This window comes from Cyclopterus lumpus, chromosome 20 (genome assembly GCF_009769545.1).
Source record: "Cyclopterus lumpus isolate fCycLum1 chromosome 20, fCycLum1.pri, whole genome shotgun sequence".
NCBI classification, from domain to species: Eukaryota; Metazoa; Chordata; class Actinopteri; order Perciformes; family Cyclopteridae; genus Cyclopterus; species Cyclopterus lumpus.
The window spans coordinates 15,559,673-15,573,684 of record NC_046985.1 but is presented as its reverse complement, the minus strand read 5'-3'; the positions used below and the strand labels follow the sequence as shown (position 1 = coordinate 15,573,684).

The following is a 14,012-nucleotide window of genomic DNA, read 5'->3' as shown; positions in this document are numbered from 1 at the left end:
AAGCGCCCCTTGGTAGGAATAACGCAGTAATTGAACGAGGTGGTATCGCGAGTAGGGAGACTTTTCTTTGGTCTCACTGATAATGACAGCGTGTCCAAGAATAATGCCGGGACATTGAGAGAAAGTGGTGGTTTTATAGGCAAGAATCCCTGCAATAGTCGCTCTGTGCTGCTTTTTACATCACATACCACTAGCTTGGATTACACAGGGGATTAGCTGGATTGTGTCATGGCAACAAAAAGAGATCGCCTCACACGTCAGAACAGGAGAAGTGGGCAACGGGCCGCCAGTGCAACTTTCTTGCATTTGTGGATGATGGCAGTGAAAGGTGTCCACTGAGGTACAAAGTTTGGATTGCTCGTGGCACAACCTGACCCCACAGTGAGGAGGATGGAATGATGAAATGTCCGAGTAACTTTTCAGCACAACTTTGCAGCTGCACCTGAAGTACTGAAGCCCTGATCATGTGCTGAGAAGTGTGAACTTCTTTTGTCGGGTTCTTATTAAATATGTGTGGTCCGGACACACACATATTTCCATTGGAAAAAAAAAAAAAACGTTGAAGAATGTATAAGGCTCTCTCAAATTGTGCCGTTATGCTGGGAGAGAAGTTTGCTTTTTCATTTCTTGACCCATTTGTGACTTTTTTATTTATCTTGGAGGCACCAACCAACCATAGCACTGAGTTTGTCTCAGTTCAAAGTGTCACACTGGTAACTTTTTCCTTTAGATGTAAACTAGCAGGTAAGTGGTTTTTTTTTTTAATTGACTCTTGTCAGGAGTTACTTAAAATAAGTGAGTGAAGGCAATAAATGGAGGCACAAGAGGCAACCCTGTCTCCTAGAAACTCTGTTTACATACTACTTAATTGTTTTCCCAATTACATTGGGGTGGTACATGTAATTGCTGCTTAGATTATGTTCACAGCAGGCAATGTTTTTTTGGGAGTGAATTAAATTTGTGCTGCACCAAAGTCAAGGATGTTGGTTGTTAGACACAGAGGGCTGTGGTTTATACTCCGAGTACCTTGTGTAGTTTGGTTTGGGAAACAAAAGCACTTTGGATAAGGTTAGTGAAAGAGTGATTTTGATTAAATGTTCAATTATGTTGAGTCTCATGCACCTTGGACATGATCTTCCCCCAACCTCAACCAAGTTCTGCCAATGAGTAAACTGTACGGAAGTTTAGCTGTAGTTGTGATACTGTAGTGTACTGTATGAATACTCTGGAGGAAAACAAATTCAATACATTGTCAGTGAACGTTTAATGAAACATTCAGAACCAACTGTTTTGGCAATTTGACAGATTAGTTAATTAAACACAATTCCTCATTATGTTAATAGAAAACATAATCCAAGCAGCATGCTGTTTCCTACTAAATGTATCTGTGCAAATTAGGTGTAAAAAAACCGCTGTATACTTGTGAGGAAGTCCATTAGAGATGGAGCCATTTAACAAACTTCAGTCCCACAGTTTATAATGTAACAAGTTGCATTAAGCATGTAAACAGGTTAACATATTCAGAATTGGTACTGCTGGCATGGTGGATCCGTTTCAAGCTACAAAATACAAGGAAGGAAAGGATTAAAGTAAAACAGTGCAATAGGTGTCCGAATCAGTGACGATTCAGCAAGGTGTTAGCTTGCTGACAGTGCAACTTGAACGCAGTTCACCCTGCCCTAAAATGAGATGGGGATCATCTGATCTACAGTCAAAAGCTCTACCACTGAGCTAAGCTGACAATATTCACAAGCCTCACTCGGGAGGCACTACGAGTTAGCCAGTTGTGGGTTTGATCTCTGCTACTCTACTGAATTCCACACGACAAAGACAATTTGGGCCGGCAGGCTTTAGAAAGTGGCGAGGAAATTCAACCCCTCTTGTCAACCTGCATCTGCTCTGCCAAAGTCGGAAACTAAAAAACAGACCAGCTCCAGGGTGTCTTCCTTTAGCTGAGTGGTACGAGTCCATGTAGAGGGTTGAAAATGAGAGGGAACGTCCCTCGTGGAGATCAATAAATTCAATTCAATTCAATTCAGTTTATTTTGTATAGCCCAATATCACAAATTACAAATTTGCCTCAGAGGGCTTTACAATCTGTACACATACGACATCCCTGTCCCAGGACCTCACATCGAATCAGGAAAAACTCCCCAAAAATAACCTTTCACAGGGAAAAAAGGGAAGAAACCTTCAGGAGAGCAACAGAGGAGGATCCCTCTCCCCGGATGGACAGATGCAATAGATGTCATGTGTACAGAATGAACAGCATTTACAAAGTTACATAAACACATTATGTAACTTTAAAAGTGGTATTGCTGTTAATACAAACGTGATGCCATGACAAACACAACAAGTCTACCCACACAATATCTGATTATTATGGAGTTTATTGCAGTGGTGAAGTTAATCATGTTTTTTTTTATTTTCATTAATGTGTTTCTGCTGCTTCCTATTGGACATTGAAAGCATCTCAACACATATCAATAATTTATAGTTATAGATGATTTTTCCAGACCCAGAACTTCAGTTCAATATCCCAACATGTGGTTTCAGCAGCATGGAGGAAGCCTGCCGAGTAGTCGCTGCACACTGTCAAATTAATTAGTTTCTTAATGTCAAAATGGCTGACAGAGACCATTCAATGAGAAGAAACAATAAATCAAGCACAGTGCATGTTTTGATTTGATCAAAGCTGCGATTGCGAGCCAAAGTAAGTACTCTGAGAACGATCATGTTTGTGGGGAATTAGGAATGTGGTATTGGAGTGTTCTGGGATTTCCACTCGGCTTTGGGGTGGATTGTATCTTTTGGATCTGATGAAAAACAGGAGAGAGGAGAAGCATCTCTCTCTCTCTCTCTCTCATTAGCAAGCTATATGATGTCACAATCATTCATTGTGTGGCGAGTGCGGCATAAAGAATCCTGTGCCAATGCTGTGAGATCATCTCAACGGTTGCCAGTGTAAATCAACTCGTTTGAATAATTTCCCTCAAGCAAATATGTTGGATATTAATGTAATGATATGTTGCTGATACACCATACCGACAAACTGAAAAAGGTGAGACTTCAACAATTCTAGGTCATATATTATGGCTGGATAGGAGTCGATGTCATAGAAGCCAACATGTGTGTATTTCTGTGTGTGGGTGCTCATTTGCGAACGCATGCATCTTTAATAATGAAAACAATTAATGCGTGACGTCTCTTGGGTTCACCCGACAATGCTCCTCTGTTGCATACACGCATTTGTATGTGTATGAATCCCTGTCTGCATGCATTAGGTGTGTGTGTGGGTGTGTGTGTGTTTCCAGCCACATGTGGCTGCACATGCCTCTGAGTGCTTCCCTCACATGTGCTTTGAAGCAGGCAAACTTCACAGGTGACCTCCCCGTGGAAGACAATGTAGCAGATGGGTGCAGGAGCGAGAGAAGGGTGGAGGCCTCGTACAAAGGGACTAATGAACAGGGTGGAGGAGTAATGGGGGGGTTGTTTGCAGGTCCACTGGGATGAAGAGCCTGGACACAAAGAGATGCTAAACACTCCCTACCCTTTGAGGACTTATCGTCCTGAGACCAGGAGGCAATGCCCTTGGCCAATTTGACCCTCATTTGACATGTCATTCACAATGTAAACTCTCACCAGCCAATGACAGACTGAGACATGGATTTTCAGTTTAAAACACTTTTTGCTTGAGCATCGTCGAACATGGTCTTAGACTGCTTTAATCCTTTTTCATATTATTTTTGTTTGAATTTCTGATGTGCAGTACCGGTACATTTCTTAATAATTGTTTTTATGTTAAATAATTGCACCTCAGAAAAACTGGCTCTGATTACAAGTTATGCCAGAAAGATGTTGACTGAAACTACAAGCAAGTTTCTTTTGGTGGTTCTCCTCGCTCAGATGGAGGGACACTAACCAAAGCGAGCAGTCGAATTGGGAAATGGAAAGTAGAGAGAACTATAAGAGCAGTGTAATGATTCCAAGTTAAAGGATTCTGTGTCTGTTGAATTTAACGGAGCACCTTCGCTAGGGAGGAATGAGCAACTCTGAGACAGAGAAACAGACAAAGAGTTCATTAATGACACAAGAGACCGCTAATGAAGACATCAAGCTCTGAATTCGTTACTTAATTATTGATAAAAATATTGTCACCTAGCAACAAATGTGCTTTGTGATCTTTTCAGTGGTCACAAAGTGAGAAAAAGATACCACGAGCATCTCCTCTTTCTTCATCTGACAAAAAAAACAAGACGAAGCAAAGCTTACATGACTCTGTCCACTCTGCAATCAAACACTTCCTGTCTCTGCAGAGTCTCATCCACAACATTATCACTCAGAGGGGTGCCATTGTGAATAGGATTTATGTCAACACTCTAAATATGTTAGCATTGGCAAAGAGGATAAACAAACTGTACATTAAGAGGTCTCTGAGACATCAGAAGAGGACAAGAATGCCATATGTCAGATGGCGACAGGCAGACACATAATTCTGCTAAATGTCTAGCGCAAACAAACTCTGGCTCCCTTCCCATGCTCCCTGTCACGGGGTCACGGCCAGCCACCATTTGAGTTTATTTCTGCATGTCACAAAGCGTAAATGACTGTATCTCCCAATCGAGACCTCGCTGTCCTTGTGTGGCCGGCAGAATTGATCTCAGCCTAGCTCAGGAAGCAATAAAGCAGTCCACACACACACACACACACACACACACACACACATAGCTGTCTAGCTATGGCTTTATTGGGATCTTGGCAGAAGTAATAATAGGAATAGTGCTGGTAGCACCTTCCCAGCGGTGCTGAGTGGAGACTTTTACCACTCCAAGCACTGCACACTTCATGACTAAAACACCGTCTTCACCACTTAACAGTATCAGCCGATGCAATAATTAGCTATAACAAGCCCTGGATGCTATTATGATAGAATGAGTGTTTTAATGACTAATATTCCCAGTGACTGTGAACTGAACCTCGGCAGTTTAAAGACCCACCCTGGGCACTCCCTCTCTCTCTCTCTCTCTCTCTCTCTCTCTCTCTCTCTCTCTCTCTCTCTCTCTCTCTCTCTATCTCTCCCACTACAAGTGCGGGTATGATTAAGAGTTGACATAACTAATAGCCTCTCCACTAACTCAGGTAGAGGAAGGCAGTTCAGAGTCTCACGAGAGCCGGTGGGTTTAAAAGTGCTTTCAGCTTTGCTAATGATGAGCTTGCTATCCCAACGTCCTCACTGCAGAGTGCGTACTCAACTCCGAAGCCACTTTGAGAGGCACGATGCACAGTTTGAGTGGTTGTGGATCGTGGTTGAGGAAGAGTTGAGTAGATGTATGAGATAAACACATCCCGCCTCTCTTTTATATCCCTACACGGCAACACATTGAACCCATGTCAAAACTATTGTAAACTCTTCTTGATAGCTCCATTGGAACAATAGTGCTTTTATTTTATAGCCACGTATAACACAGGGGGCTGCTTTTTAATTTGTTTGAATCAGAGCTAATTAAATCTTTTTGCTGGATAGGCCTGTCATGCCGAGGGAGAGTGTCCCAGCACAAGAGAAACATGGAGTCCTGAAAAAAGGCTATATCACCCCTCTTCAAGAGAAACATGGAGTCCTGAAAGAGAAACATGGAGTCCTGAAAAAAGGCTATATCACCCCTCTTCCTGGAGCCAAATATAAAAGAAAAAAAGAAAGACAAAAGCCAAAGAGTAAACATTTAAGCTCACCAGTTGAGGAAACGTGGCTTGTTTCTTGGAAATCCCATTGCCTGTGAAAAACCACTGCTTCGCACATTCATTCTGAACTAAGTCAGTGTGCAAGTACTGCCCGGCTTATTGTGTTGCTATTTCCTATAACACTTGAAAAAAAGCTAAACTTGTCACCTATACAACAATGTAGTCCTATGCCTTGGCTCATGTACTGAGAACTAAGGTCAACATTGTTATGAAGTTATGAAAGGGAAAAGCAGTAAGGAGACAGACACAGCTGCCGTGAGAGGGGTTAACCATCAGACAGGAGCAATCAGTAGATGCGCACTGCCATCGTTATCAACTCTGTGATTCTTCTGATATCTAAGCTCCTAGATCGCACTGCATCACCTGCTCACTGCTGAAGTGAGAGATTGAAGAGGTAGTTCTGTACCAGAGAGACTTAAGAGAGAGAGAGAGGGCAGATGAGAATGATAAGTATCAGAGCCTGCTATCAGACCTAGCTGCATGTGGTTCCAAACCTAAACCTGGTAGTTTATCTATAATTGACAATCACTGCCTTTGAAAGTCGCCCAAACCCAATGGGAGAGCCTGTGATGTAGAGGGCAGTCCACTTCTTAAGCTTTAAATCTGAGATTGAGATCTCAAAAAGAAAAAAATGCTGAAGGAATACTTCCATACAATATCTCGGACATTAGTTCTTGTGTCTACGAGAAGTTATGTGTTAGGTGAGCAGCTTTGTGTTCTTATGGCGAGTTTGGTGAGGCAATCATGCTGACCTGCATGTCACTGTCTACACTTCTGTTGTGTGTTGTCAGTGCGTCACTGTGCCTCTCCTCTTCTGTAGTGACTTTTATATGGCCTTGGCTGGCAGCAGGGAGCCTACTCCGTGGCAGCCCACTAAGCCAAATTGATTATATGAATGCCCTCCTCTTCGAAGGTGCCCCCCCACACACACAGGCAATCTCTCTAATGGCCTTCCCTGTCACCACAGAGCTTCAAGGACCAAGGGAGCGGAGATTCAAAGACCACAGGGCCAGGTCAGTGGAGGAATCGACCATTCGTCACCACAATGGTCTACTTTAGGCGTAAAAAAGCACCAGAGAGCGAGTTTGTCTTGGTTGGAGTTGACATTTGTAAAAGTGTCTGTAGATATTTTTGTTTGGGCCAATCATGGAAGTATCGTTGCAATTACTGTGATCTTCTGTTGAGTGTTTTTAAACCACTTCACATCAATGTCAGTATATGGTTTACCTCTGTCAATTGCTCTTGAGCTGCTCCCATGTTCTGATTGTGTATCCTGAGCAATAGCCATTGAGCCTATAAAAAGAACAAACCCCCAACAGTGAAGTAATAATCACAATAAATGTAGTAATTTCTGAAGGTCAAATTGAAGGAAGACAACAATGCTGGAGTCAATGCCAAAACATTGATTCCGTGATCTGTTGAATACCCCATTCCAAAATATAAGTATGTGTAGGGACATGATTCACACGGTCCTTTGGACCGTAAACATATGATGTCATCAAAAGCCAATAGCCAAGGCTAAAGATTACATGATACTTTAGAAGTTTTCTGAAAAGCTCAATCCAACAATGTAAACCCAATTCAGGCTATGATTGCCAGCTGTGGAGAGGTAAGAAAGGAGTCAAGGACCGACACAACTATTTCTGTCACTTTTCATGTTCATTACACAATCAGACTGATGAGAGGGGGGCACCATTATCCCCATATTTAAACAATGCCTTCCAGTGTGGCCTGATGGAAGAACTATCCTTGTGACCTCAGCACTGCTCTGGGTTGTTGTCCATACCAGTCTTCTCCATTTGTTCCTGTCTGTTTGGCCACAGGTGGAACAAAGAAGGCCCTTACTCGTATATACCATCACTTTAACCCTTAAAGAGGTGTTCAAATGGGAGACCCCATAGCCGAGTGGTTCGGACGCATACCACATGGCAATCAAATCAACCAAGGGTCAGATTAAAGGATCACAGTTCTATGCTCTTTGAGCAACAAAGAATAAAACAGTCAAACTCAAAGCACAAGCGCCATTAATGTCCAGTGTTGATTTTAAAGTTTCACAAATGTTCTCTTCTGAAAAATTAGAAATTGGTGGTGAGTAGAAGCAGAGGCAGCAGAGGCATCCATATAATTACGGGAAAATTACATTCATTATTGTAATTTACATCTCATCACCAATCCAATTATTAGCAGTTTGACCTGCACGGCACATGTTAGCATGGGAATCTAAAATGGGCTCCCAAGACGGAGGCAAGGGAGGGGTGGAGGACAAGAAGAAAGCGAGAGGCAGAGTTTGGGACTTTGGGAGTTGTAGGAGGGGAAAAAACAATCAATATGGCTCTAAAAGATGATGATTTTAAATATACATAATTCTCTGCCTCAGAGCACAGCTGCCAAGGGCGCCGCTGCAACACTTTGATGTCTGATATGCAATATTGCTGCCAGTAATTTGCTCATCTGCATCTCTGGAGGGACCATCGCCTGTCTGTCTTGTTCATCTAGCTGAGTATGTGTTGCCAGTCAGTCTGTCTGTCTGTCTGTCTGTCTCTTAATCTCTTACAATTGTTATTCACTACACGCATATACATCTTGTAAGGTACTTCTGGAGTGGAGTGGAATTAGGGACTTGTAAGCGGCGGAGAATCAGTGAATATTATATATAGTCGCCGAGGAACAAACATATCCTGTAAACAATACAATCTCATTGTATCTTGTTTGTTTGTAAACTACCGCTGAACAAAACATATCATTGTCCTTACCTGACTGACTGCCTGATCAGCTGAAGCCCCGGCCCCCTGTCTCCCTTTCCTCACTTTTTTCTTTACTGTTATTACTGAAAAATTGCTACAGACGTACCATTAGCGACATGGTGTGTAGGAAGCAATCAGTTCCCCTTGTTTTACTTCAATCTCGTCATTATATTTCTTGAATGCTAAACCTACATTCTACAGGTCATGAGAGGGACAGGCGCAAGTGTGTGTTTGTGTGGGTGGGGAGGTAGGAAAGCACTTTCATTAGCTCTTCATTGTGGGCCCAATATGAGCTAAAGATCAAACAAACAAACTAATATTATTTAACTTATATTATCATTACTTTATGAACTCATTCGTCGATTGCATAAACTCAATGAAGGTCAACATGTTATTTGCCTGAATCCATCAACACACATGACGACTTGCTTGCTCCGTTCATGTCGCCATATATTATGGAACAACTGTAAAATAGCTGGTACATTCTTCTATAGCTAAATGATGCATGCACATGGGTATAATACATGCCAATACATTTAGCAGTGATTGTTCTTTTTATTTAAGCTTTAAGCTACACATTATGAGATGTTGAACCCACAATGAAAAGGCAATGCAAGTGTGTAGCTGTAGGTTCATATTCATGAGGAAAAGTTATATTAAGCAATATTTAGCAAAATAAGCAGCAAGAACAAACATTGTGGCAATAAGCTTATTATCTAATTTGATACCATCATGATACTGGGATATGGATACTTTTAAGTATTGCGATTATACTTGTGTATAAGTGTTGTGATTCGATATTACCATTTAATGTAATGTGTGTTTACTTTTTTAACACCAGACTAAAAGAAAAAGTTAAATCATACTTTGGAAAATCTCTAAATTGATCATATAAACAGGTTAAACGTTCAGCATGGATATAAATCAGTCAGTGTCAATGTATTTACTTGATTTTCTAGCAGCCTGAATGTAAAAGAATAAACACATTTCCCCTCGTATAGAGGGCTACTTTCTTTGAAATTTATAAGCGACACAATCTTTTGAAAATCCATTGCTAGAAATGAAACAGAATCTATAATATGTATTTATTCGTATGGAACTATATATCCATGCACTTAGGACACTGGCATGTCATTCGATTTCAGGGAAACCATCTTGTTTGGATGATCTGGCTGGATTATTTGTTTAAAGTAAATTTACTGTAAATAAAGGGAGAAAGAGAGAGAACAACTGCTGTGTGAACTTTTTAAAATTTGAACAAAGCTCATTACAGTGTGCTGTCAAGTCATGAGCTTTTCTCAGCAGAAACAGTCTATGCTCTCCATTCTCTCTGTTCAGCTCTCAATACATCAATACATCTGTATTGATGCATACATTCTGCACAGCTGGAAACTGACGTGTTACTTTAGCCAACATAGAACGCTGGGCGAAAGCCTCATTAAAACAATTACACAAAAAACAGAAATGTATCCATAATAATGAATCAAAATAAAGTCAAGAAACAAATGGTCAGTTAGTCATTTAGGTTAGGCCCACCCACAACGCCGTGGCTTCAAACAAGAACGGCCTCTGCAACGGGTTTACTTTCCATTCTCTGGATAGATTTCCATAAATCTCCACAGTCTAACAGGCAGGTTGAGAGAAGCTTATGTCAGGGCTGGGGGAGTTAAGTCTACTGTTCATTCATGTGCATGTGTGAGCTCTGGTTTGAATCTTTTAGATGTCTTTTGAAGTTCTAGACAGCTCTGCATCAGCTCACCGGTTCCACTTCATGGGGGGTGAATATGTGGACATGAGCTACACTGCTGTGCCATTTTCTGGCTGTGTGTACCGTGTGCGAGTGTGTACCGTGTGCATGTGTGCTCTCGCTCATGCAAAACTGATTTTCCAACTGGCTCTCAATTCCTTCAGTTGTCTCGATTTCCACTTACGTCTTACGCCGCCATTCCCTGGACACACTGCGCAGTCTTGACAGACACTCGACACTCGACAATACACCTGAAGCACCGAGCCAAACAGACACTGGGCCATTTCTTGTACAACAGACGTTTACTTTGCATTTTGGTTCAGCTGGGATAGGCTCCAGCGCCCCCGCGACCCTAATGAGGATAAGCGGTATTGAAAATGGATGGATGGATGGATGGATGGTATTGATAACCTCTTTGTGTATTTTATCTCTGAATGTCAAAGCCTGGGAGATTCAAAACAATAACTTAACTTTATCTAAGCCTGGTCAAACTTAATGCCGTGATGCAGCTTCACGGATTTTCATACTGTTGACTTGAAGAAATTGCTGAGTATGTGCCTCTTTCTGTAGTAATTTTTAGCTTTCAGGTGTCAGCTTTCATGTCCATATCCTTTTAAGCTTTATATTTTGAATTCCTGGTGGTGGCACAGATTTCCAGCTCATTCTTTAAAAAATGCCCAACACGGGCCTCTCTGCTTTTATATATTATACTTACATCTTAACAATGTCAGTTGCTATTTTTAGATGGTAGGAAATGCACTTCAAGCTCCCTAATATAATGAAGTAAGTTGTAAGTAAGGTTGTTGTGTTTTTTGTTGTGAATGAAAAGCCAAGTTATTGAAATCAGTATATCATGGATAATTAGGTGGTGTGTACCATTAACTTACCAATATAATACAACATGTAATGATGGCTTTGTTTTAACACAGTACTGAAAAGTTAGTGTCGATGTAATATATTGAATATTTGAATTGGACTCACTGGATCGCAGTGAGAACAGGTTGACCTCGATCTCACTGGGTGCCTGGCAGGGCTGAAAGGTCGGTGCTGAACTCATGTCACTGGCGAAGGGATCCGGACTCTGCGTACCGGTGGAGCTGGCACTGGTACCGTCACCTCCATTGTGAGGATCCTGCTCTTCATATACTGCTACCAGCTGGAGAGAGAGGGGGGTTTGTGTGTTAGTGTGGGTTTTAGGAGGTCACAGGTGTCTGCATAAGCAGTACATACAGGTGTATATGTCAGGTATGTGTCCATACATGAAGGGGTGCACATGTGCATGCACAGGTATTCTGCATCAGCCCAAATCATTCAATCAAGTCTTGCAGCAGCTCTCTCTCTCTCTCTCTCTCTCTCTCTCTCTCTCTCTCTCTCTCTCTCTACAGTGTAATCTTGCAACATCTGCAGTCATGTAGCGAGAGTGTTCCGGGTTGCCAGGTTTGGCTCCCACAGTGAGCAGATGCTCCATTCTCACAAAGGTGATACGTTGCCATGTTTCCCAGGCCAGATAGGGAGAACTCCCTACAGCACCCCGTGATTATCAGAGTCTGACACTCACGGCTCATCACTGCAGCCAACTCACCCACTTAACAAGAGAGCGAGGGAGAGAGCGCAGCCTGGATTATGGTGCGAGAGAAACACAAGACTCTGTTTCCTCTTTCACTGGGATGAGGAAAATTAGATCGGCCAACGCTGACTGACATAAGTCAAAGCTTATTCTTGACTCATGTCAAGAGAGAGAGAGAGAGAGAGAGAGAGAGAGAGAGAGCGCGCCTAGGATTACCACCTTGCCTCCACCAACCATGGTCTCACTTTAAGTTTAAGTTGCAGTTTACATCCAAGTCTGTCCAAAATGTCACTACATCATTTTATCCCATTAGACATTTGTGTGAAATTGTCTTAATTAGCACATGCATTCTTGAACGAGGGCCAAAGACGTTTTTTGTGAGGTCACAGTGACCTTTGACCTCTAAATCCTAATCAGTTCAACCTTGAGTGCAAGTGGACATTCGTGCCAAATTTGAAGAATTTCGCTCAAGGTGTTCCCGAGATATCGCATTCACAAGAGTGGGTCAGGCGTGAGGTGACAGTGACCTTGACCCTTGACCCCTAAACAGTCCAAACATAAACATAAATGCCTCCAGTCACAGCTGTCGCCGGTGCGGAGGCCAAGTGATTTTTATTGCCACCACAACCTCTTCCCTAACGTCTCACAAGAGGATTTACCTTCTTACTCCATCCAGACAGAGCAATCATAGAGCGGCAGCCTGACACACTCCATGCTTTCCAGAACCAACGTATGCATATTACAGACGGAGTTCCCTTTCATGTCTTTGTGCTACATGGGATGGAAGGCCACGGATGTGGGGCGAGCAACCAACAAAGCGAGCATGAGTCGCTATTGGGAGCAAACCACTTTCATGTATCGCGCATCACATCTGTCTGAAGGTAAAAATAGCACAAGTTTTTTCTTGTGTATTTGCTGTTTGTCATCCCCCATACGCAGGGAAATCTGCATATAAACAAGTTTAGAAGCCCCTGCTCTTCTTTTTTGATTTAATTCCCATGCAGAGGATGATGCTTAAGTGTGTATGTTGTTTGTGTATCTGTGTCTGGATTTATGCCTTTCTGTGAGTATGCCCATGTGGTTTACTGCCGCCGTAACTCACGGCGACATCTCTCACGCTGGCTTTGCACAATTAAAGCGGACTGCATTTCTTTTCCTTAAGATGCTTCCTCGCATCTCGATGCCGTCTCGGAGGCGTGCTTCGTCACCGAAGGCTTTGCCCATTTCACTCTAATCACGTTTCAATCCGATCTTGAAATTACATTCCTCAGGTCGTGAGGGTTTTGTCGCAAATTAGCTCAGTGCACCAGAAACGCAATCAGAGAGGAAAGAGATCCGGTGCTACAAAATAAGAAGGCCTTAATATTAGAAATCAGGCACTCAGAGGAGGTAATTTGCTGATGGTTTGCTTAATGGTAAATGTGTAAATCCCCGTCTGTAAAGGCATGGAAGGACTCATTGCTTTGTGTCTAAGCCGGGAAACCTGCCGTATTTTCACATCTTACACTTTGATATCTTGTTTCTTTACAAGATGTTCAAAATGATCTCAGGAGGCGGGGGATTTTGTTGGTGTTTGAAGGATGACATGGTGCTTTGGCTGAAAATGTTTGTGATAACGATGAAAGGACTCAGACTGGAGTGAAGGGTCGTCCCCAGAGGCATTTACAGTGCCCAAGTGCATGCCCGAGCCAATGAATCATTAGTGACAAAGTAATCAGGCCTCCCATTCATATGTCGCTGGGAGTTTTTTGGGTTTTTTCACAACCTGACAAGCCCTGCTTGCCTGCCAGCTGCCCATTTAGAGAAGTGGTAAAAACTGTTGTTGGTGTCGCGGCGAAGCGTGATTCATTTTTAAATGCATTCCAAATCCCTCTAATTAGGTCCACTTCGTTCTGCCTTGCATCCTTTCACCAGACACTCCAGAGCACTCTGTGGGTATCTGACATGTACGGCTAAACTCATCCACACACCCTCCATTTCATAATCAAATGGGTCTGCATTCATCCCGCATTCAATATTTATGGGTTCTTGAAAGTGCTCGCTCGTCCCCTAAACTCAGCGAGACATGAAAAGTTCCCACTGTGCAGGAAGCTGAGTTCTCTCTTCCGGGCGGTGGCACGATCTTTTTGCTTTTTCTGCTTCTTTGCTCCGTCTGTTGTTGATCTGGTCACCTGAAGTTTACATGACATGGAGGTTCAATTAATCCCCAATGAAA

General features: G+C 42.5%; 1 protein-coding gene across 3 annotated transcripts in view; it reads right to left on the bottom strand.

Moving 5' to 3' along the window:
• Positions 1 to 14,012, bottom strand: part of LOC117749660 (partitioning defective 3 homolog) — a 309,108-nt gene that overhangs the window by 200,391 nt on the left and 94,705 nt on the right. For all 3 annotated transcript variants that reach the window (XM_034560341.1, XM_034560342.1, XM_034560343.1), the window contains exon 3: positions 11,212 to 11,386. In XM_034560341.1, the coding sequence (XP_034416232.1) occupies positions 11,212 to 11,386 (175 nt within the window). The remainder of the gene's footprint in view (positions 1 to 11,211; positions 11,387 to 14,012) is intronic.